The sequence below is a fragment of the Pipistrellus hanaki genome (genome assembly GCF_964339955.1).
Source record: "Pipistrellus hanaki genome assembly, chromosome: 1".
Classification (NCBI taxonomy): domain Eukaryota; kingdom Metazoa; phylum Chordata; class Mammalia; order Chiroptera; family Vespertilionidae; genus Pipistrellus; species Pipistrellus hanaki.
This window is the reverse complement of record NC_140503.1, coordinates 42496908-42519292: the sequence shown is the minus strand read 5'-3', so window position 1 is coordinate 42519292 and position 22385 is coordinate 42496908. Positions and strand designations below refer to the sequence as shown.

At 40.9% G+C, this 22385-nt stretch overlaps 1 protein-coding gene across 1 annotated transcript in view; it reads left to right on the top strand.

Moving 5' to 3' along the window:
* The first annotated feature begins 7742 nt into the window (after window positions 1–7742).
* Window positions 7743–22385, top strand: part of RAB11A (RAB11A, member RAS oncogene family) — a 21814-nt gene continuing 7171 nt past the window's right edge. Inside the window, exons 1-4 of the mRNA XM_084888261.1 lie at window positions 7743–7924; window positions 17768–17963; window positions 18428–18621; window positions 19602–19682. Of these exons, the coding sequence (XP_084744387.1) occupies window positions 7885–7924; window positions 17768–17963; window positions 18428–18621; window positions 19602–19682 (511 nt within the window). The 5' untranslated portion in view covers window positions 7743–7884. The remainder of the gene's footprint in view (window positions 7925–17767; window positions 17964–18427; window positions 18622–19601; window positions 19683–22385) is intronic.

Here is a 22385-nt window from a genome sequence, read left to right as displayed (position 1 = left end):
CTGACCAGGGCTGTAAGAATTTCAACTGAGCCACCTGACCAGGGCTGTAAGAATTTCAACTGAGTCACCTGACCAGGGCTGTAAGAATTTCAACTGAGCCACCTGACCAGGGCTGTAAGAATTTCAACTGAGTCACCTGACCAGGGCTGTAAGAATTTCAACTGAGCCACCTGACCAGGGCTGTAAGAATTTCAACTGAGCCACCTGACCAGGGCTGTAAGAATTTCAACTGAGTCACCTGGCCAGGACTGTAAGAATTTTTATGAGTTTATTTGAGTGAAACTGAGACCAACAGCCAGGAAACAACATCTCACTGGATTGAGAAAATGGTCTAAAAAATAGCTGTTTTACACTTTATTTTATACATTAGAATCAAATGAGAAGCTGTAAGAGGACTACAAGAAATCCATTGGTGATAGGGTAGGGAGGCAGGATAAAACATAGGGTGGAAATCTCTGAGATTGGATAAAAAGTAAAAGTCACATTTCTTTTACATAGTTGGGCATAGGATAGTTAACAATGAACACTTACAGCACATAGAGATGGTATGTGGAAGAAAGAGATAACAATGAGGGATTCTCTGGTCTCTTGCACCTGTTTTGCCCTGAGAGGTCTAGAAAAAGATTACCCTGACATTGCAAAAGTATGTTATCATAGATACACTAAAAGATAATAGATATGCTCAGCTAAGGTAAAGATTGACCTTTGTCAAAGTAGATAACCAGCTGAGGAAATGGCTACTTGCCATGACTCACCTTTAGTTAGGAAGTTTTAATTTCAGACCATCCTATGTAATAGTTACTTTGGTCTCTTGAGTTTGTAAGGCTTCCCATGCATGCCTCCCCTGTGCTTGTCAGGTTTAGTATGTCGCCCCCGTTTTGTCCCATGAGACAGGATAGTAAGCCAGGACTAGTGGAATAAGGAAACTAAGATAGATAGTTAAACGTCCAAGCAGTTTATAGTCATTTAGCTTGAAAATTGCAAAATCTGCCAGGACCGGTTTGGCTCAGTGGTAGAGAGTTGGCCTGCGGACTAAAAGGTCCCGGGTTCGATTCTGGTCAAGGGCATGTGCCTTGGTTGCGAGCACATCCCCAGTGGGGTGTGTGCAGGAGGCAGCTGGTTGATGTTTCTCTCTCATCGACGTTTCTAACTCTCTCTCCCTCTCAATTCCTCTCTGGGTAAAATCAATAAAATATATTTATAAGAAAATTGCAAAATCCTATCTTCCCTGAACCAAGAACACTTATGAGTGTCATTTGGGAACATCTGCATAAAACTGATGAATATTCTATTGAGATCCTCCCTTAAGATCTCTCTTAAATTCCCAGCCTTTAAAACCCTTGAAAAAAAAAATAAAAGTTCCAGTATCTACTCTCCCTCCCAGGAGCACTCCCTCACTTTTCCCTTCCTCCTTTCCTCCCCCGACAGGCATAAATCCCTTAAACACCAAAGGACCCCCAAAGCTAGCAACCAGGAAGCAATGGGCAGCAGCAATTCCTCTTGGGCTAACCTTCTGACCTTGTCTCTAAGGCTCCCTTTTTTTCTGACTTTAAAAATATGTTTTTATTTCAGAGTGAGAGGAAGGGAGAGGGAGAGAGAGAAAAATATCGATCAGCTGCCTCCTGCATGCCCTCTACCAGGGATCAAACCCCAAACCTGGGCATGTGTCCTGACTGGGAATCCAACCAGCATCAAACCAGTGACTTCTTGGTGCATGGAACAGCACTCAACCAACTGAGCAATACCAGCCGGGCTTTTCTGACTTCTCAGGGAGCCAAAGCAGCCCAGCCTAGGCTCATTCCCTTACCTAGTCCCTCTCCTGTTGCTTCTTCTGTTCTAGGCCCTTTCTTGTTTCATTGCCTCCAGCTTTAATAAATGTCCTCTAAAAATCACTTGATCTCCTTTTGTGATGTCTTCCCTGCAAGAACCCACATACTATTGGCTGGCTGTAGACAGTAACACATAAGGGAACTTCTAAGGGGGTGGGGAGAGAAGATGTGTAGTTCTCAATTTATTTTGACAATGCAATCTTTCTTTTGAGGAACTCTATTGATATTCTCAGAATGATACCATTGTAATTAACTGGTTATTAATAGCAGGAAAGGAGCAAAGGGAAGGTAAAATATCATTGCTTATCATTTGGAAAGCTTTACCAGGAAGCTAAAGTTTTACACTCAGCTACCACAGATTGCTGGGGGAAGGGACGAGGCAGGGAGGAGTATAGACTCAAGTCCAGTAAAGTTGGGGTGACACAGGGAAGGTACTTACTTGTCAGTCACTCCAGGGAACAGGTTATTGGCCATAATGGGCATGGCTACTGCAAGAGTGGGTAAATTTGGGATCCTTAATTCCCTGAACAAAGAAGCTCCCTCTCTTCTGCTATTGGTTTCTCTTGGTTCCCCTTATGCACTTGGGACTCTTCTTGGCCAGGGTGAGCTCTCCTGTATTCACTCACATGGCCCATTAGTTGTCTATTGCTGCTGTAACAAATGACCATAAACTTGGTGATGTGGCTCTCACTGAGCTAAAATGGACACAGTGGACTAATGGGCTATAACTGGACCCAGCTGGAACATAGCCTGGAAAGTCTGGACACTGGCCTTGCTTTTAGTTTTACCGAAATCCCAGCTACACTTCTATAACTGGAATGGGACATTGGAAACCCAGGGATATAGTTCCACACAAATAAAAATCACTCATCCTGCCATGTGAGTCTCAGAAAATTATTTTTCTCAAGATATAGTAAGGATCCTACCCCCAGCACCCAGTGGGGAAGAGAACACCCAAATCTCTCAGATAACAAGAACATACATTGAGAAACAATGACTTAAGGGAAAAGGTTAATAATTATTCTTCGGGCATTTTTGGCCTTGCTCAACATGTTCTTATCATCTAATTTCCTTCATTTCCCAAAATGAATTTCCTTCCTTGTATCTCCCTTCAGGGGTCAATGCTAGTTCCTCCTCCTCCTCTAGGGAGTTCTAATTCTTTGTCTCTCTGAACTGTGGCACTCATCACCAGAACTTACAGTGTTTACCCCTTCAGAACGGTCTAGTTATTGATATTCTTCTTTTCTTGGGCCCACATTGTGTACCCACCTGAATAGTGCTAGGGCTGTGTAGTGCAAACTGATAGTGCTAAAATTTAACTGCTTGAATAATATTGTACTTCTTTTCCAATGTGGATAATTGTTCACTCTTAGACAAACCTTCTATTGCATTATACTGTCGCAGAAAGCATTGAAAATGGTGCTGTATTAGTTGTCTAATGCTGCTGTAACAAATGACCACCACCTTGGTGATGTGGGTCTCACTGAGCTAAAATTAAGGGTGGTGTTCCTTCTGGGGGCCTTAGGGAAAAATCCATTTCCTTGCCTTTTCTTTTTTATAGAAGCCCTTGCATTCCCAAGCTCCTGGCCCCTTTCCTCTATCTTCAAAGCCACAAGTGCTAGTTAAAGGACAAAATTCAATTTTAAAATCTAATTGGTTTTATATTAAGCAATTCATGAGTCAGGCAGCATCTCATCTAGCAACTAGAAGGGAGCTTTAAGAGGTTGTTCAAACTGAAAGATTTTTATAGGCAGAAGGGCTATTATCAGCAAAAGCAAAGGAAGGATTATTTTGTTCAGCCTATGTGCCACAGTGTTTGAGTGTTGACCTATGAACCAGGAAGTTTTGATTCTGGGTCAGGGCACGGACCTGGGTTTCTTTTGGGCTTGGTTCCCAGTAGAGAGCTTGCAGGAGGCAGCCGCTCAATGATTCTCTCTCACCATTGATGTTTCTACCTCTCTCTGCCTCTCTTTCCTCTCTGAAATAAATACAAACATACCTATATATATGAATATTTTTAGGTCAGGTCACATTCTTTTGACAAAAAAAAATGGAAGAGGTCCTATCATGTAGATTACCTACCTCACTGGTATTTGTGATAAGGATATTCCAGACTCACTGATTTAAAATTCTATTCCTGGGAGAGGCAGAAACTGCAATTAGATTAGTAAGTTTTGGTTTGGTGACATGGCTTAGAAAAACTGACTCCATTTTGACCCATTGTTTCTTTATTTTATTAAATAACTATATGATCCATTTTTATTTTTTTATTTTCTAAAATATATTTTTATTGCCCTAGCCAGTTTGGCTTAATGGATAGAATGTTGGCCTGCGGACTGAAGGATACTGGGTTCAGTTCTAGTCAAGGGCATGCACCTAGGTTGCAAGCTTGATCCCTGGCCCTGGTGGTGCCCACGCTGGAGGCAACCAATTGATGTGTTGCTCTCACATCAATGTTTCTCTCTCTGTGTCTCCCCCGCTCCCTTCCACTCTCTCTAAAAAAAATGGACAGCCGAAACCGGTTTGGCTCAGTGGGTAGAGCACTGGACTGTGAACTGAAGGGTCCCAGGTTCAAGGTTCTGGTCAAGGGCATGTACCTTAGTTGTGGGCACATCCCCAGTAGGGGGTGTGCAAGAGGCAGCTGATCGATGATTCTCTCTCATCGATGTTTCTAACTCTCTGTCCCTCTCTCTTCCTCTTTGTAAAAAAATCAATAAAATATATTAAAAAATAATAATAAAAAAAATAAAAAATGGACAAATATCCTTGGGTGAGGATTAACTGATATAATATATATATATATATATATATATATACACACACACACACACACACACATATATATATATATATATATATATACACACACACCCTTGGGTTAGGATTAACATATGTGTGTGTGTGTGTGTGTGTGTGTGTATATATATATATATATATATATATATATATATATATATATATACACATTTCAGAAAAGAAGGGAGAGGGAGAGAGAGATAGAAACATCAATGATGAGCAATGGCCTGCAAGCTGAAAGGTCCCCAGTTTGATTCCTGTTAAGGACACAACCCACATGCCTGGGTTGTGGGCTCGATCCCCAGTAAGGGGCGTACAGGAGGCAGCTGATCAATGATTCTCTCTCATCATTGATGTTTCTCTCTCCCTCTCCCTTCCTCTCTGAAATCAATAAAAATATTTTTTTTTTTTTTAAAAAGAAAAGAAACATCATTGATGAGAATCATTGACTGGCTCCCATCTGCATGCCCCCTACTGGGGATTGAACAGCAACCTGGGCATGTTCCCTGACCATGCCTGGGAGTCAAATCATGATCTCCTGGTTCATAGGTCCATGCTCAACCACTGAGCCACACCAATGGGGCCTGCCTGCCTGCCTTCCTTCCTTCCTTCCTTCCTTCCTTCCTTCCTTCCTTCCTTCCTCCCCCCCCCTCATTCTTACTTTCTTTTAAATAAGACTATTAACTTAAAAAAAAAAAAAGAATTTTTTAAAAGGCCAATGTGTGAGGAAATAAGCCTTTATTTGAGATCCAAAAGAATAGCTATCAGGGAAGGACTGATTCAGAAAAAAACCCAAATAGGGTTTTGATTAGGAGGTGAAGGCAAGAGATATTTATGAGAAAGGGGAAGGGAATAATTATTTGAATAGAAAGAAGGAATTTCTATAGGTGCATGAGTACTAACATAATGATGCTAATTCTAAAGAATATCCTTAATTTTCAGTCCAGATTTCATTGTCTACTTTCCCGTTAGCTTTGCAAACAGTTGTTTGGAATACAGTGCTGCTTTAGGCCCAATCCAAAGGTTATTTTGACCAGTTTTACTATCCCAAAGGTTGAGGAGTTACACATGCAAGGTAGTTCCTCTGGGATGGCAGCTCTGACTCCATTTTGAAGTGGCTCTGTTTATTATTTTTTATAAGGCCTTTTCACACTTCTCACATCACTCTGACCTTTTCTGCCTTCATTTTCCACTTTTAAGGACCCTTGTGACAATATCAGGCCCAAGTGGAGAATCAGCATAATCCCACTATTTTAAAATCAGTTGATTTGCCCTGGCCAGGTGGGTCAGCTGGTTGGAGCAAAAGCGCATCATAAAGGTTTTGGGTTTGATTTCTGGTCAGGGCATGTATCTAGGTTGCAGGTTCAAGACCAGGTCAGGGGAGAGGGGGTGTATGTGAGGCAATCAATCCATGTTTCTCTCTCCCTCTCTTTCCCTCCCTTCCTCTCTCTAAACATATCCTCCAGCGAGGATTACAAAATCAGTTTATTTGCAACCTTAATTCTCCTTTGATTTGCCCCCAGTTCCCAGGAATTGGGAAGAGAATATTTTTGGGGAGCCATCATTCTGCTTATTAGCCATCACCCTTGCTCAAAAGTCTAAATTGAGGATTTGCATACAGGTGATATGGGCAGGGGGAGAGGGCAATAAATGGGAAAAGTTTTGGGAATAATAACTCTAAATATAGAGAGACCCCTGCTGCATGATCTTTGGCAAATCACTTATCTTAGTATCCACATTTCTGCTAAAATGGAAATTGCCATCTTTGCTCTGCATCAAATTACTTAATTATGTAAATGAGTTTAACTTACAGCAGTGATTTTCAACTTTTTTCATATCATGGCATACAGAAATTACTAAAATTCTACAGCAAGCCCATAGAAACTATTATATATTTTTGCCAATCTGACAAAAAATATTAGGCATAATTTTGATTCATTCAAATCAGATGGTTATTGTTGCGTTGGCTGTTGTCATTTTAAAATTTGACAATCTAAGGGAAAAGAGGTCAGTGCCCCTGACTATAGTCAGGTATTGCACATTTTAAAAATTCTTGCAGCACACCAGTTTGCCTGGCACTCTGGTTGAAAATCGCTGGCTTAGAGCACATGTGTCAAACACAAGGCCCGCGGGCCAAATCCAGCCCGCCAGGCCTTGCAATGTGGCCCGCACCGCGCTGTCATCACTGCACTCCGCTGTCAGTTTATGACATTGTCAGTTTATGACTGTTCAGTAAACCATTCGGCCCGCGATTTAGGCTGGATTTTAGATTTTGGCCCCTTCTCTGATTGAGTTCGACACCCCTAGCTTAGAGGATGTAGCTCAAGAAGTTCTTGATGAATCTTGATATGGAGGGTGGGCGAAATTCTCTCAATGACATCTGTAAATAGTGGGAGAGACTATGAAGGAAAGATGTGAGTGAAAAGAGCCTGCTCTTGCATAAATTTGGGAGGTTGAAAGTTCTAGAAAAAAGGAATCAAATTAATCCAAGCTTTTCAGTTAAGTTTTGAGGGAAAGGACCCAGGGTTTTTTTGTTTTTTTTTTTTAAGGGAGAAGTGAATAAGTTGTTTAGGAGGCACCCAGGTGACAGAAAGTACAGGACTGAAGGGGTACCTTTGTGAGATCTCTGTAGGCAAAAGGTTAAATTTTATGAAACTCCTTTTAAAGATATATCGTAGTCACAACAATGATCACTCAATGAATAAACAGAAGAACTAAAAGTGTCGGCCAGAAAAGTCTAAATGGTACAGGTTCCACCGAGATTTGAACTCGGATCGCTGGATTCAGAGTCCAGAGTGCTAACCATTACACCATGGAACCACCACACGTATGGGAGGCTTCCTCCGGCTGTCTAATTACCCCTCCCCCATCCGCGAACCCACCACGAAGAAGGAAAAATGACCTATTCAAGCAAGGAGGTGCGGGAAATGAGGGAGGGGACACTGAGAGTACGGTGAGCGGCTGAAAGCGGTGGAATCAGCTAGGCGTCCAGGGCTGCTTCTCCTTGGAGCTTCCAGGAGAGGGTGAACATTTGAACACACACAGTCCCCGCACGGCCCTCCCTTCCCGGGCTCAGGGGCGGGGCGCAGCCTCCCCGGAAGTACTTCCCCTGAGGTCTGCCGGAAGTGGCGCACGGCAGGGAGGGGTTCTTCACCCGGTCAGGCTGCTGAAGCTCGGCGCTCGGGTTGCCCCTGCAGCGACGCCCCCTGGTCCCACCGACACCGCTGCTGCTCCCGCCCCTTCGCTCCTCGGCCGCGCCATGGGCACCCGCGACGACGAGTACGACTACCTCTTCAAAGGTGAGGCCGTGGGCCCCCCGCCCCCCACCGACTCCCGCTCGGGGGGCCTGGGACACTGCCGGGGGGCCCGCGGGAGGCTGCCTCCGTGCTGACATCGGCCTTCCTCAGCCCTTTTCCCTCTCCGGGTGGTGTGACCCGTGGCCTCCCAGCTCAGCACTTTTCCTTCCTTCACCGGGGTGGGGATGGCGCTCGCCGACGCCGGCCGGTCTCCTAGCGCCCTCCTCAGCGGCCTTCCCGGCCCCGGAGCCCCGCACCGGGAGTCCCGGCGGCGGGCCGCCCGCTCCCACATCACCTGCCCTGCCCGGGTGTGAGGCCCCCGCTCGGGGGTCGCCCCTCCCACCCTCCTACCCTCCGGACTCGGCGCGCCCTCCCCCTCAGGAGGCGCCCGGCCGGCCTCTCTCCCCGGCCGGCCCCGCTCGGACCCGCCCTTCGCTGCGCTGCTCGCCCAGCCTGGGCGCGGACTGCCTGCCACCCCACGTCTCTCCTCCTCGTCTGCCTCGCTTTCCCCTCTGCATCTCCTCACAGCCCCACCTTCCCCTCGGACCGACATCTCTCCGAGCCGTTTTCCATCCCGGGCCCGGGCCCGGGTTACAGTCTGAGCGGCCAGAGGTCTCCCCCCACACGCCCCACAGCCCTCGCCGTCCGTCACCGCGCACGGCCCCCTCCTCCCCCGGGGTTGGTAGCTCTTCCTGGACCTCCCCTCCTCAAATAGTTTCTCGCTCTCTCCTGGGTCGACTGGGCGACCCCGAGGGTGGGGCGTGGGGCGAGAAGGTGTGGCCCGTCACCCACGCACGCACTTGTCGCAGTGACCCGGCGGGCAGGCGGGTGTGACTTCCCAGCCAGCCAGCCTTTTCTCTCCTACCCTCTCTCCTTCTCTCCCTCCCTCCCCAGCGGCCACCAGCCCGGGGTGACTCTTGGCTCCGTGCTGCTCGCGAGAAGGGGTTGCGGATGGGTGGTGGCTGTTATCCCTGCCAGACCTGAAGGCCCAGTTCCTGAGCAGGAAAGGTTGTGCGCTGCACAAATGCCGGCTTGCTTTATCGCTGTGGACGGGCCGCTTCCTGCTGCAGCGGCTGGGAGGATCCAACCTGTTTTTAGCACAGGAAGGGGAGAGTCCCAGTTGGGCTACATTACCTTTCCCAAAAAGTGGGCGGCGGGGAGAAGTTGTGTGCTTTTTGGTCACATTGCTTACTTATTGTAAGACAAACCGTATTGGAGGGTGAGGAGTGGAGAGGAATTGCTTATGGGTTCGTCCGGAAAGAATCCAGATAGTGTTGTTGTTTTGTTTTAATCAACAGAGATAAAGGGTACAGTTTTCAATGAGATAAGAGTACAGTAAATGCTTTTTTTTTTTTTTTTTGGTTCTGTGAATGGGTTCTCTCTTTCTGATGTTCTTTCTTTGCTCCTGAATTAGGAGGGCAGCCATCAGTGGTTATGTTGAACAAAGATCATTACCAGGGAGGAAGAAGCCATTGCTGTTAAAGCTTTACCGTGGAGGGTGGAGTTTAAAAAGAGTGTTAAGCATGGTGACAGTGTCTGACTTTCTAATTGGGTGCTAAGTAATAATGATTGACCAAATGAGGCAGGTAACATTTCTTTACCAACACTTTGCAAATCTCGGCATTCTAGCTGATGATGCCCTTATCACTACTTACTCCTCTGGGCCAGAATATTCTATTATATGGGGTGAATATGTTCAGTATATTACCCCCTCCCCTTCCTTGGTGGAAAATTTATTACACGAAGAGGGTACCTAATGCGTTTTATATACTGTTTGCTGAAGTCATTTGAGATCAGGTGAAATTACTTAAGTGAGAACCTGGAGACAAGTTTAGCTATTAAAGAGAGAATTATTATTATTTTTTTTAATGAGGTGCAGTGGCAGTGAGCAGCTAGCTACCTTTAAAATAATTGATTCAGAACAAGATAGACTTTCAGAGTTTTTCTTCTGTTTGGTTTGGAACCTAAATGTTGATTTATAGAAGCCATTTCTTTTTCACTAAGAATATTATCCTGGGTTGGCTTAAGAAATTTTAACTTAATTTTGGCCTTAGAACATCCTACTAACAATGATCGAGAGCATAGGGCTTTGGAATCACAGAGGCCCATTCTTTTCCTGACTCAGATCTTTAATTTGTTTTGTGACCTTGAGAAAGTTAACTTTTTTAGCATCAGTTCCCTCCTTTATAAAAAGGAAATAGTACGTATCTCTCGGGATGTTGTGAGAATTAAATGGGATCGGTTATAAAAGTTTAGTTTCTGTGAGGACTCAATAAATGGTGATAATGTGAAAGAAGTTACTGTGATCTTGTCAGGTTTTTTTAAACCATAAATCTTTATAAATATAAGAGCATTTAAATATTAGTAAGGAAACTTAAAACTAGGAACTTCTAAAGTACTTTGTTTCCATGGGTTATGGTTTCATTTTGCTGTTTAAGGTAGGGTGTTTAAAAAAATTCTGCTGAGAAGGATTTCCACTTTAAGTTCTTACAGGATATGAGTCACTTTTTTTTTTTTTTTTAATTTCAGTGCTGATTAGTTAGCCAAATTCTTATTTATATAGTTGTTGTTATTTAAAATGAAGTAATAATAATTCTATTTTAAAATGGTTTCATTCTAGACGTGAGATAGGCTGCAGCTCTCCATTTGGAAGAAGGCTTACCTAGCAAACTTAATAGTTGAGGGAATGGAAGTTAGTTTTTAACCCTAACCAGTTAAAAATGAAGAGATATTGTCCTGGCCCTGTGCACTGAAAACCAGATGCTGGTCAGGGCACATACCTTGGTTGGGCGGGTATGGGAGGCAGCCAATCAATGTTTCTCTCTCCTTTCCTCCCTCCTGTCCCTTCCTTTCTCTCTAAAATCAATTAAAAAAAAAACAAAAAACTGTATTTTGATTAGTATAGGTGGTCTGAATGTGAGGAGAATAGGATAGTTAATATGAATTAAGTATTTTTTCTTGAACATTACTCTTTAGTTAACATGATTTTTGGTAAGGGATTGATTTTATTTTTAAAAACTTGACTTTTTATTTTAAACCACAATGTGGTTAAGGCCCCGTGGAGCACATTAGTGAAGTAAGCATCAACCATAGTTCCTATTTACAAATATTGTGGTAGACACTAATCCACTCAGTCACATTTTCTGAAAATACCTGGATTACTTAGTCACACCATTTTCTTTTTAATCTCGTAAAGGTCAGTAATAATTAATTATCAGCTAATTATCTGTGGAAGTGATCATAGGAACTTTGCTGTCTTGCATCTTGGTAATTTTCTTTCAAAATTTTTGGTTGAGCAATTCAGATTCTCCTGAGCCTGGAAAGCATGTCTAGATCTCAGCCTTATTATGAATATTCTTTTGGTGAGGTACTATGAATATACAGGATGAGGCAAAACTAGGTTTACATTTATTCATATGGAAAATAATACAATAACTAATCCTATATAATAAAACTAATATGCAAATCAATTGAAAAGTGGAATGACCAGTCGCTATGATACATAACTGACCACCAGGGGGAAAATGCTCAACGCAGCAGCTGTCCCCTGGTGGTCAGTGCACTCCCACAGGGGGAGCACTGCTCAGCCAGAAGCTGGGCTCCAGGCTGGTAAGTGCAGCAGTAGTGGCAGGAGCCTCTCCCACTTACATGGCAGCACTAAGGATGTCTGACTGCCAGCTTAAGCCCCCTGAGGGGTCCTGGTCTTCGAGAGGGTGTAAGCCAGGCTGAGGCTCCCCCCCTTCCCCCAAACGAATGTCACACACCAGGCCTCTAGTAAATAATAATACAAGAATAAACTGTTTCAAGTACTCATAACTGTAAGCCTACTTTTGCCCATTCTGTAGTTCGAAGAGTAGAAAGATCTCCAAGTTTATTTATGAAACCAGTATGAAATTTATCATTTTTTTCCTTCAGGTGTTAACTTACAGATCTGATATAATGTGATTGATTTGTTGAATTAAATTTTAGTCCATCCTGGCAGGATAGTTTAGTTGGTTAGAGCATTGTCCTGATACACCAACATTGTAGTTTTGATCACCAGTCAGGGCACATACAAGAATCAACCAATGAATGTTTAAATAGGGGAACAACAGATTGATGTTTCTTTTTTTCCTCTTTCAACTCAATAAATAAAACGAAAAAATTTAGTCCAGCATATTAGTTTGCAAGGGAGTGTACAAAACTAAATGTGGTTGAATAGGTGTTTTAAATTACTTAACATGATTAATATGTATAATATGTTTTATGGCATTTAGCAGCCTACATATTTGATATATATTGAACCAAATTTAATTTTAGGGTTAGAGATGATACTTAAAATTCAGCAGATAAGGTTAACCAAGTGGCAATAAATACTGTCAGGCTATTTTAGAAATGCTATAGTTATTTCATATACTAATATAGATGCTGTTTTATGTTTATATATTTTACTAGAGGCCTGGTGCATGGATTCGTGCACTGGTGGGGTCCCTTGGCCTGGCCTGTGTCTCTCTCAATCTGGTCCAGGAGGGATCGCAGGAGGTTGGCCACTTGGGAAGGGACTATGGGAGGGCTCCAGGGCATGTCCGGCCTATCTCACCCAGTCCAGATCAGTCAGACCCCAGCAGCAAGCTAACCTACCGGTCGGAGTGTCTGCCCCCAGATGGTCAATGAACATCATAGCAACTGGTCAACAGATTGGTTGGACACTTAGCATATTAGGCTTTTATATCTATGACTAGAGGCCTGCTGCATGAAATTTGTGCAAGGGTGCGGTCCCTCACCCTGGCTTGCACCCTCTCCAATCCAGGACATCCCTCTCACAATCTGAGACTGCTGGCTCCTAGCTGCTCACCTGCCTGCCTGATTGCCCCTAACTACTCTACATGCCTGCCAGTCTAATCACCCCTTAACTGGTCCCCTGCTGGCCTGGTCTCCCCCTAACTGACCCCCTGCCAGCCTGGCTGCCCTCTAACTACCCCCCCCAACCCCCGACCTGGTCACCCCCTAATGTCCCCCCTGCCAGCCTGGTTGCCTTCTAACTGCCCCCCTGCCAGCCTGGCCGCCCCCTAATGGCCTCTACCCCTGCCACCGTGGCTTTGTCTGGGAGGAAGTCGTCGGCCATCCAGAAGATGTCTGGTCAACCTGGTCTAATTAGCATATTACCCTTTTATTAGTATAAATTATTAGTATAGATGATGGCTATCCTATCTAATAAAAAAATAATATGCAAATTAATCATCACTCTGCTACACCCACAAGTCACACCTACAAGTCACACCCAGAAGCCAATCAGGAGGTGAGTATGCAAATTAACCCAACCAAGATGGCTGCGGCTCCAGAGAGAGCAGGAAGGAGGCTTGGATTTTTCAGGTGATGGAGGAAGCCAAGCTTTCTGCACACCCTCGGAACTGCTTGTTGGGCCCGGGCCTCTGCTTAAGGCTACAAAGTTTCAATTATAGAAGATAAATAAATTACAACATAAATGGCTGCCACCACTGAGCCAGCTGAAGGCTTGGCTCTGTTCAGGGCTACGAAGTTTCAATTGTAGAAGATAAATAAACCCCAGATTAGGGGGGGGGGGGGCATGGCCAGCCTGCAAACCACCAGAGGCCCCTCACCCAGGCTGCCCCATGCCCCAAGGGAACCCCCACCCTGATTCAGGACACCCTTCACGGCAAACCAATTGGCCCCCACCCATGCCCCAGGCCTCTATTCTATCTAATAACAGCAATATGCAGATGACCAGCATTCCAACACACAAGGTAGCTGCCCCCAGTGCTCAAAGATCCTGCCCCCATGTGGACACAAGACGGCCACCACAAGATGGGGAGGGCAGTTGGGAGGGACCAGGCCTGCAAGGGAGGGCAGTTGGGGGCAATCAAGCCTGCAGGGGAGGGCAGTTAGGGGTGACCAAGCCGGCAGAATAGGGAAGTTGGGGGCAAACAGACTGGCAGGGGAGCAGTTAGACATCAATCAGGCTGACAGGGAAATGGTTAGGGGTGATCAGGCTGGCAGGCAGAAGCGGTTAGGGGCAATTAGGAAGGCAGGCAGGCAGGCAGGCAAGCAATTGGGAGCCAGCAGTCCTGGATTGTTAGAGGGCAGTCAGATTGGAGAGGGTGCAGGCTGGGCTGAGGGACACCCTATCCCCCTTGCACGAATTTTGTGCACTGGCCTCTAGTAGTTATAAAATGTTCAAAGTACTTTTAACCTAAGATACTATTGTAGATATGGAAAATAGGAAAGTCACTGCAAATTCCTTTCTTGAACTTTATGGTGTGATCATATTGTATGTTACATTTTAAAAATGCAATTAAATATTCCCATCTTAATGAAAGAAACTGATTAGGAATTGAGTTTGAGTTCATGAAAAAAATTTTTTTAATGTATTTTTATTTCAAAGAGAAAGGGAGAGAGACAAATAGAAACATCAATGATGAGAGAGAATCATATATTGGCTGCCTTCTGCACACTCTCCTACTGGGGATCAAGCCCGCAACCCAGGCATATGCCCTTGACCAGAATCGAACCCAGGACCCTTCAATCCGCTAGCCAAAACTCTATCCTCTAAGCCAAAATGAGCTAGGGCTTTGGTTTGATTTTTAAATTATAGCCAGTGAATTCTCTTCTGTTGCTTAGATAATTTAATCTATTCTTTCTAAAAATCTTTTTTTTTTTTTTTTTTTTTTACATTTTATTTTATTTATTTTTTTAGTGAGCCTAAATGTTTACTTCTTAATTTGGTTTCTCATTTGGTAACTGAATAGAAGCAGCTTTCCTCATCATGTCATTTCTCAGCATCATCTAGGCAGCACTATTCTTAAGCATTATCTTCTGTTGTAATTTAAGATATAATCCTTTAACAAGTTGCTAATCTTAATTCTAGCAATCTTGTCTGTATCATTGAGATAATTATTTTATACTGTATAAAGCATTTATAAGTCTTGAATTATTTTTAGCTAAAGGTGCTATTTTTCATAATGTTAATTGGTTACATTGAGGCGGAAAATGCCCTCACTAACTTACTTTATGATGGCATAAAGATTTGAGGATGGGGAGAAAACATAGTTGTTAAGTGGAGGTCAAAGGGAAGACATAAAAAAACTTTAAAGGGCTAGAGTTCTTGTGTGAGGGAGATGGTGTTCTTTTATTTTCTAAAGGTGTTGTCATTCTAAATGTCTTGCTCTTTGGCTCCTGAACTGCTGATTGATTTCTGAGTGCCTATGAAATAGAAATGGTTAACTTTTTGGGTTTCTTTTCTTTCCTATTCCCACTTAAAGTGAGGCTTTATACCTCAGTGCTAGTGTGGCGCCAAAAATGATTCAAAGGAGGTTTCCTCTGCAGAACACTTGGCCTCTTTCACTGAGAGGCAATAGTGAGCATCCTATTCAGAGGGTAGACTCTATGACTGAAATTGGTATTTGATCTCACGACCAGAATGGTGGACCTTGGAAACTGACATATAAATCAACTATAAAATTGGAAGTGTTTTGTTTTTCTCTGTTACTTTCATAACCGTAATATATTATTTGATATCCACTTTAAGGCATTTATGATAATATCTGTATTTGCCACAATATTTTGCCACCTCTGTTTTACTATATAGCTAGAAATAACTCCTTGTGCTACATGGAATCACTGCTGCCTGGATGAATTCTTGCTGAATCAGCTGATAAAGGAAACCAGAAAGATATGCATTTGATAATATACTCCCTCCAAGACTCCCAGAGGCCAGCTTCTATTCGCTCTTATGGCAGGGAAGGAATGCATAATGGATTCTCTTTGCCCTCTGACCAGAATACTGTGAACTCTCACAGTTAAAAAAAACAAAAAACAAAAAAAACAATAATTTTTATTGATTTCAGAATGCAGAGGGAGGAGAGGGAAAGAGAGATTGAAAAACATCAGTGATGAGGGAGAATCATCAATCAGCTGCATACCCCCTACTGAGAATTGAGCTTGAAACCTGGGCATGTGCCTTCACCAGGAATTTAACTGTAATCTCCTGGTTCATGTGTCCATGCTCAATCACTAAGCCACACCTGCCTCTCAGTTGTTTTTTAAATATATTTTTATTGACTATATATATATATATATATATATATATATATATATGTTTTGTGTGTGTGTGTGTGTTTGTGTGTGTTTCTTTTTTCCCTTTCAACTCAAGAAATAAAAAATTTAAAAAAAATTTAGTCCAGCCCTGACTGGTTTGGCTCAGTGGATGGAGCATTGGCCTGCAGACTGAAGGGTCCTAGGTTAAGGCCATGCACCTTGGTTGCAGGCACACTCTCAGTAGAGGGTGTACAGGAGGCAGCTGATCGTGTTTCATGTTTCTCTCTCATTGATGTTTCTAACTCTCTATCTCTCTACTTTCTCTCTGTAAAAATTCAGTAAAATATATTTTAAAAAATTTAGTCCAGTATATATATTTTTGCTGTATCCAATGAGCAAAAATGGAGCTGCCTCTCAGTTTATTTTATTATTTATTTATCTATATTTTATTTTTTACCTCTCAGTTTTTACATCCCTCCTCCCTACTCCCTGTTCATCCCATCAAATCCCAATTTCTTTAGTAAGGCGTGGTCTTATTTGGTGTTATTCTTGCATATTTGATTTTCTAATCCTGGTGTCTAAATCTATTAGCTAGTAAGAAGTAAGAGGAAGCATTAGTGATTCACAATAGGAATAAGTGTAATATTTCCTGAAATGCCTATAAAATTTTTAGAAAGGAAAAATGTTTTATCAGGCTCAGATCCTGTAAATTGGTGAACTCTTTTTGTACTTTAAATTTTGATAAACATGCTTTAAAATAATTTAACTGCCTCTATCCCCATTGTTTTTGACATTCTTAAGGGGAATATTGCCTTGGGTGAAAAAGAATCCTCAGTGTTTATTAGTTAGTAAATAAACTGTCTCCTAAATAGTAATTATAGGGAATGATTTAATCTAATCAAAACCTGTTTTAAAGCCCTGGCTGGATAGCTCAATTGGTTAGAACATCGTCCCTATACACAAGGTTGAAGGTTCGATCTCAGTTCAGAGCACATACAAGAAGCAGCCAACGAGTGCATAAAGAAGTGGAACAACAAATTGATGTTTCTCTTTCTCTCTCAATGAATCAATTTAAAAAAAAAAAACTTTTTTTTTTTTTTTAAACACAAATCATGAAGTGGTAAGTGAAAGTGTATGTTCCCTGTTGGCTCAGAATTATTAGTCAGCTTTCTAGGGTCCCTGTTAAACTTGGTGGTTAGAGTGTTTCATTTTGGAGGAGTCTCTAGTTTCCTGCAATTCTGCTAAATGCAAATGTTGTTTCTGTGATCTGGGTAGCAAAGTTTATAAACCTGATGCCTCGTATGTTAAACGTGTTTCATTTTGCCCAGGTGTGAGTCCTTAGGTCATACCTAGTCTTTGATGAAACCAACTACATAATATTCATTTTTTCTCTCTCTACCACCAACTAATATCCTTTGTTTTTTTTTCATATCTGATACAAGTTAGAGTCATAAATTGGTCATTTGGTTTAGAATTTATCTTTCAGGTTACCTTCTAAGGCAGCAGTTTTCAACCTTTTTCACCCCATGGCACACAAACTACTAAAATTCTGTGGCACACCAAAAGAATATATTTTTGTCAATTTGACAAAAAAAAAAAATAGGTATAATTTTTATTTATTCACACTGGACAGCTATTGTTGTGGTATCATTCTTTTATTTGATAATCTAAGGGAAAAGAAGTCGGTGCTTCTGGCTAAATAGACAGGTATTGCATGTTGAAAAAATTTTTGAGGTACACCGCTTGAAAATTGCTGTTGTAAGGTGGTGTGCTTGTCTCATTCATCTTAGATAAAGTTCTTTGTCTTTTCAGTTGTCCTTATTGGAGATTCTGGTGTTGGAAAAAGTAATCTCCTGTCTCGTTTTACTCGAAATGAGTTTAATCTTGAAAGCAAGAGCACCATTGGAGTAGAGTTTGCAACAAGAAGCATCCAGGTTGATGGAAAAACAATAAAGGCACAGATATGGGACACGGCTGGGCAAGAGCGATATCGAGCTATCACATCAGCGTAAGTCTCAGCAGTTTTATAAGTTCTGTGAAATAGGCTGCCATCAAATGAATTGGTTGCCATTTAGGTAATTAGTTATATTTTGTTATCATAAAAGGTTTTTTCCCCTTTTAAGAATGCCAGTATTAGGATTTTGAAATTTATTTATAAATGTTTTTAAAAATATATAATCCATGCCTAGCTGTTGTGGCTCAGTTGGTTGAGTTGTCAGTCCCATGCACCAAAAGATTGCTTTGATTCCTGGTTGGCGCACATGCCTGGGTTGTAGGCTCCCCAGTAGGTGGTGTGCAGGAGGAAACGAATTGATGTTCTCTCTCTCTCTCTCCCTCTTCATTTCCCTTCCCCTCTCTCTAAAATCAGTAAAAACATATTAAAATGTATATAATCGATATATTTAGTTCTTCCTAGCATTTCCTTCTATTTTGTGGTTGTTTTCTAATAGTTACATATGTTTCTGTTTTCAGATACTATCGTGGAGCTGTAGGTGCCTTGTTGGTTTATGACATTGCTAAACATCTCACATATGAAAATGTAGAGCGATGGCTGAAAGAACTGAGAGATCATGCTGATAGTAACATTGTTATCATGCTTGTGGGCAATAAGAGTGATTTGCGTCATCTCAGGGCAGTTCCTACAGATGAAGCAAGAGCTTTTGCAGGTTAGTGATATTAGTTTCATGTTTTTACAGTGATTCTGTATTTTTTACTGTCATATTTTCAGTTTTGATAACCCTTCCAATGAGGTTAATCAGTTACAGTAGTTTCCAGAAAGTAAATATGAATAAATAATGAATGCTTAGCAAGGATTGTTGTTTTTAAAGTATATGATGACTGTTGAGCTCTTTTGCTTAATTTTGAGTCATTAAAACACTATAGTTTTTTGAGTTTTTGCTGCCAAAAATTGAATGTAAGTACTGTCTCCTTTTCTCTCCCTGAGTTCTTGTTTCTTTTTCCATTATATCTCTGTGTTTACCAAAGCTGCTCTATGTGGGTCCGAAAAGTAGTAGACCTGGGAGTGTCAAGGATCATAGGCATTCAGCTGCTTTGGAATGAAAGCTTTTTAAGCTTTACAGGGGTTTACTGTTCTGGAAGGGCATTCTACCAGAAGGCAACATTGTACATTCTTGGCTAGTGGAGGTTGTGAGCCTCCACTAGTGATTATGCTGATTTTTGGTTTTCCAGGCAAGAAGCTTTATTTCAAATAATATAGTTACAGAATTCTAAGTGAATCTTATATACCCATCCTTATTTATACTATAGTTCTGTGGTTAAAGGACCATAAGAGATAGAGTATGAGAATATTTGATATTTTACTGTATTTTGAGTAGTGTTGTTATTCTCGTGGTAGTATTTAGGTATAACAACTATTTATTTTAATGAACTCAATGAAAATTTCTTATAGTTAATTTTAATCTACTAGTGTAAGTAGAATGGTACCCTTATTGCCAACAAGTTGGGAAAGTGGAATAACAAATCAATTATTTCTCTCTCCCTCTCCTCCTTTCCTCTCTCTCTATAATTAATTAAAAAAAAAAAAAAGGAAAGGAAAGGTCTTTTATATTTCCATTTAAAGTCTTGAGTGTATTATATCTCTTGCATTAACTTTGCCGAAAACTGAAGTTTTTGCGTCTTCCCACAGAAAAGAATGGTTTGTCATTCATTGAGACATCAGCTCTAGATTCTACAAATGTAGAAGCTGCTTTTCAGACAATTCTGACAGGTAAGACTCGCATTTTAAGATTATACCAAAGGAAAATAAAAGTTTTAGGGAGATAATTTAAACAAATTAATTGGGAAAACGAATGTCACACTCTCTGAGAATGACTCATTTGAGAGAGCCACTAGAGCAAGAGCTATAAAATTAGTTACAACTTTTGCTTGCTGAACTTTAATCATTCTAATTTATCTGGTTTATAGCAGGAAAATACTTTGAAAATTATTTGCTCACTTCTGTTATGATCCATGTATTCTATAATTCATGGTTACAGAATAATGTTTAAATGTACTTTCTAAGATAAATATTGAAATCCTGGCTGTGGAAAGATACAATAAATGCCTTATTGAAAGTCAATAAAATAAAGGCATCCTAGGTTCTGATGAGTGTTATAGAAGCAGCTAGGGAAAAATATCTTCTTAAAAATTTAAATGAAAAACAAGAAGTAAAATTCTCCTGATATATTGTAGAAGAAGCAGTGTGTCACCTGTGGAAAAAAATCAGCAGTGATTGCATATAAAAAAGTTTAAGTAGTGGGGAAGGAACAAAGTTCATGCTGTTTTGGAATGTGGATATGCAGACTAGGTCAACATCAAGGATAAGAAGGCATTTTATTTGTAAATGACTCATATATACCTTGACTTTATTAATCTTAATCCTCTAATAAGTACTTTGATAGGTTTTAAGTACTTTAAATTATATGTTACTTTTAAGAACTCACTAGTTATTTGTTTTTAAATATATTTTTATTAATTTCACAGAGGAAGGGTGAGAGAGAGACAGACAGACAGACATCATTGATGAGAGAGAATCATTGATTGGCTGCCTCTTGCATGCCTCGTACTGGGGATCCAGCCCAAAACCCCCGGCATGTGCCCTGACCACAGAAGCAAACCATGACCTCCTGGTTCATAGGTCAACTCTCAGCCACTGAGCTGGGCAAGAGCTTGCTAGTTTTAATACATACCCGTGTTTCCCCGAAAATAAGACATCCTCCAAAAGTAAGACCTAGCGCATGGAAAGATAAGACATCCCCTGAAAATAAGACCTAGCGCAACTTTGGGAGAAAAAATTAATATAAGACACTGTCTTATTTTCGGGGAAACAGGGTAGGATAGTCTTGTTCTAATAAAGTCTATATGGAGAGATGGTTAAATTAATGTTTTCAATTATAATGTAACAAGTTTCTTTATATACAGCACTTGTATTAGATGTAAACAGGCTTTAATTTTAAAATGTCTTATTTTACTCTAAAAAGGTAGGGAATAAGTCTAGGATTTAAAAGCATGGATTTGGAAGCCTAACTTGGTTCTAGTCTGGCTCCTCTTCTTATTAGCTCTATAATCTTAGGTAAGTTACTTAATCTTTTTTAGGCCTTTTTTTTTTTTGTGTGTGTGTGTGTCTGTAAAATTTAAATATGTTTTGGGCAGTTTTGTTATTTTCTTTTTGGTGAGAGTCTGCATTTATAACAAATACCTGTGACACGATTTGACTTAACTGTTAGGTTGTGACTTCAAGGTTTTTGTCTCTATAATCCATAGAAAAAATTGCCTGTCACTGAGACATCTACTCTAGATTCCAAAATGTGTACATGAGTTTGTGCATATAAAATACCTAGCTATTCCTGGTACATAGTGAACATTTGATAAATTAGTAGCTAAATAGCAGTAAAGGTATGAAAACATTTAATTAAAAAAAAAATCCCTAAATATTGGTGAATCGTATACCTATCTTTGAATTCTTTTCTGTTATAAAAAAATAGTAACTAAAAGAAATGGTGCTGGGGTTGGATAGTCTTTGGATTATAGTTGCTTTTATTTAGAATCTTGTGTGTGGTTTCATTGCAGATCATTTCAAATAGGCAAGATTTGATTAAATATGCAGTATGTGTAAATCCTTTTTCCTTTATAACCGCTTATGTGACTTTTATTGACTCAATATATAGAATAATACTAAATTTAGACCTAGGAGTGTAGGCTTTTACTCTTTAACTATTTTCTCCCACTCCCTCTATAACTGAGGTCATTGAATCTCAGATTTATAGTGTCTTAAAATCAGGAAAGAGAAACAGGAAAGAGAAAAAAAGTCATCTTGAAGGTCTGAGTCTCTCAAGGCCTCTAAAAATGTCACTTGAAAAACTTTGTAGTCAGTCCTTATTGTTGGGATATTTTATATGTCCAGTTGTATCTCCTCTGCTATAATTCTAGCCCACTTATTCTGACCCAATTTCTGGCCCATTTATTCTGATATTAAGTAAAGGTGAGACCAAGTCTTCCATCTGCTGTGGACTATTGTATGCATCATTTGTGACATTGAACTTACAATCTACTTAAACCTGAACTAGTCATAAATAGTGATATATATACAAAAAGGAGCTGTTTTGTTCTTAAAGATGAAGAACATCTGGCTATTTTTCTTATAATTTACCCTAGATTAAACTTTTGTTATTGCTTGACTAATGTTGTTTGACTACAAATAAGACTTTAGCTTTACTTACTACCACTTTTCCTCTCTATATTCACTATTTCCTCAACTTCCTACATAAATCTCAGTGTTCGTCTGTGGGATCCAAAATCACTGCATATGGCAGCAGACATCTGTGGTGTTTTGCAAGTGTTAAGATGTTTGTTTGAAACTTTTTTTTTTTTTTAAACCAGTGGGAGTATAATGCATTGAAAGAATCTGGAAAAAGAAAAATAATCATTAAGC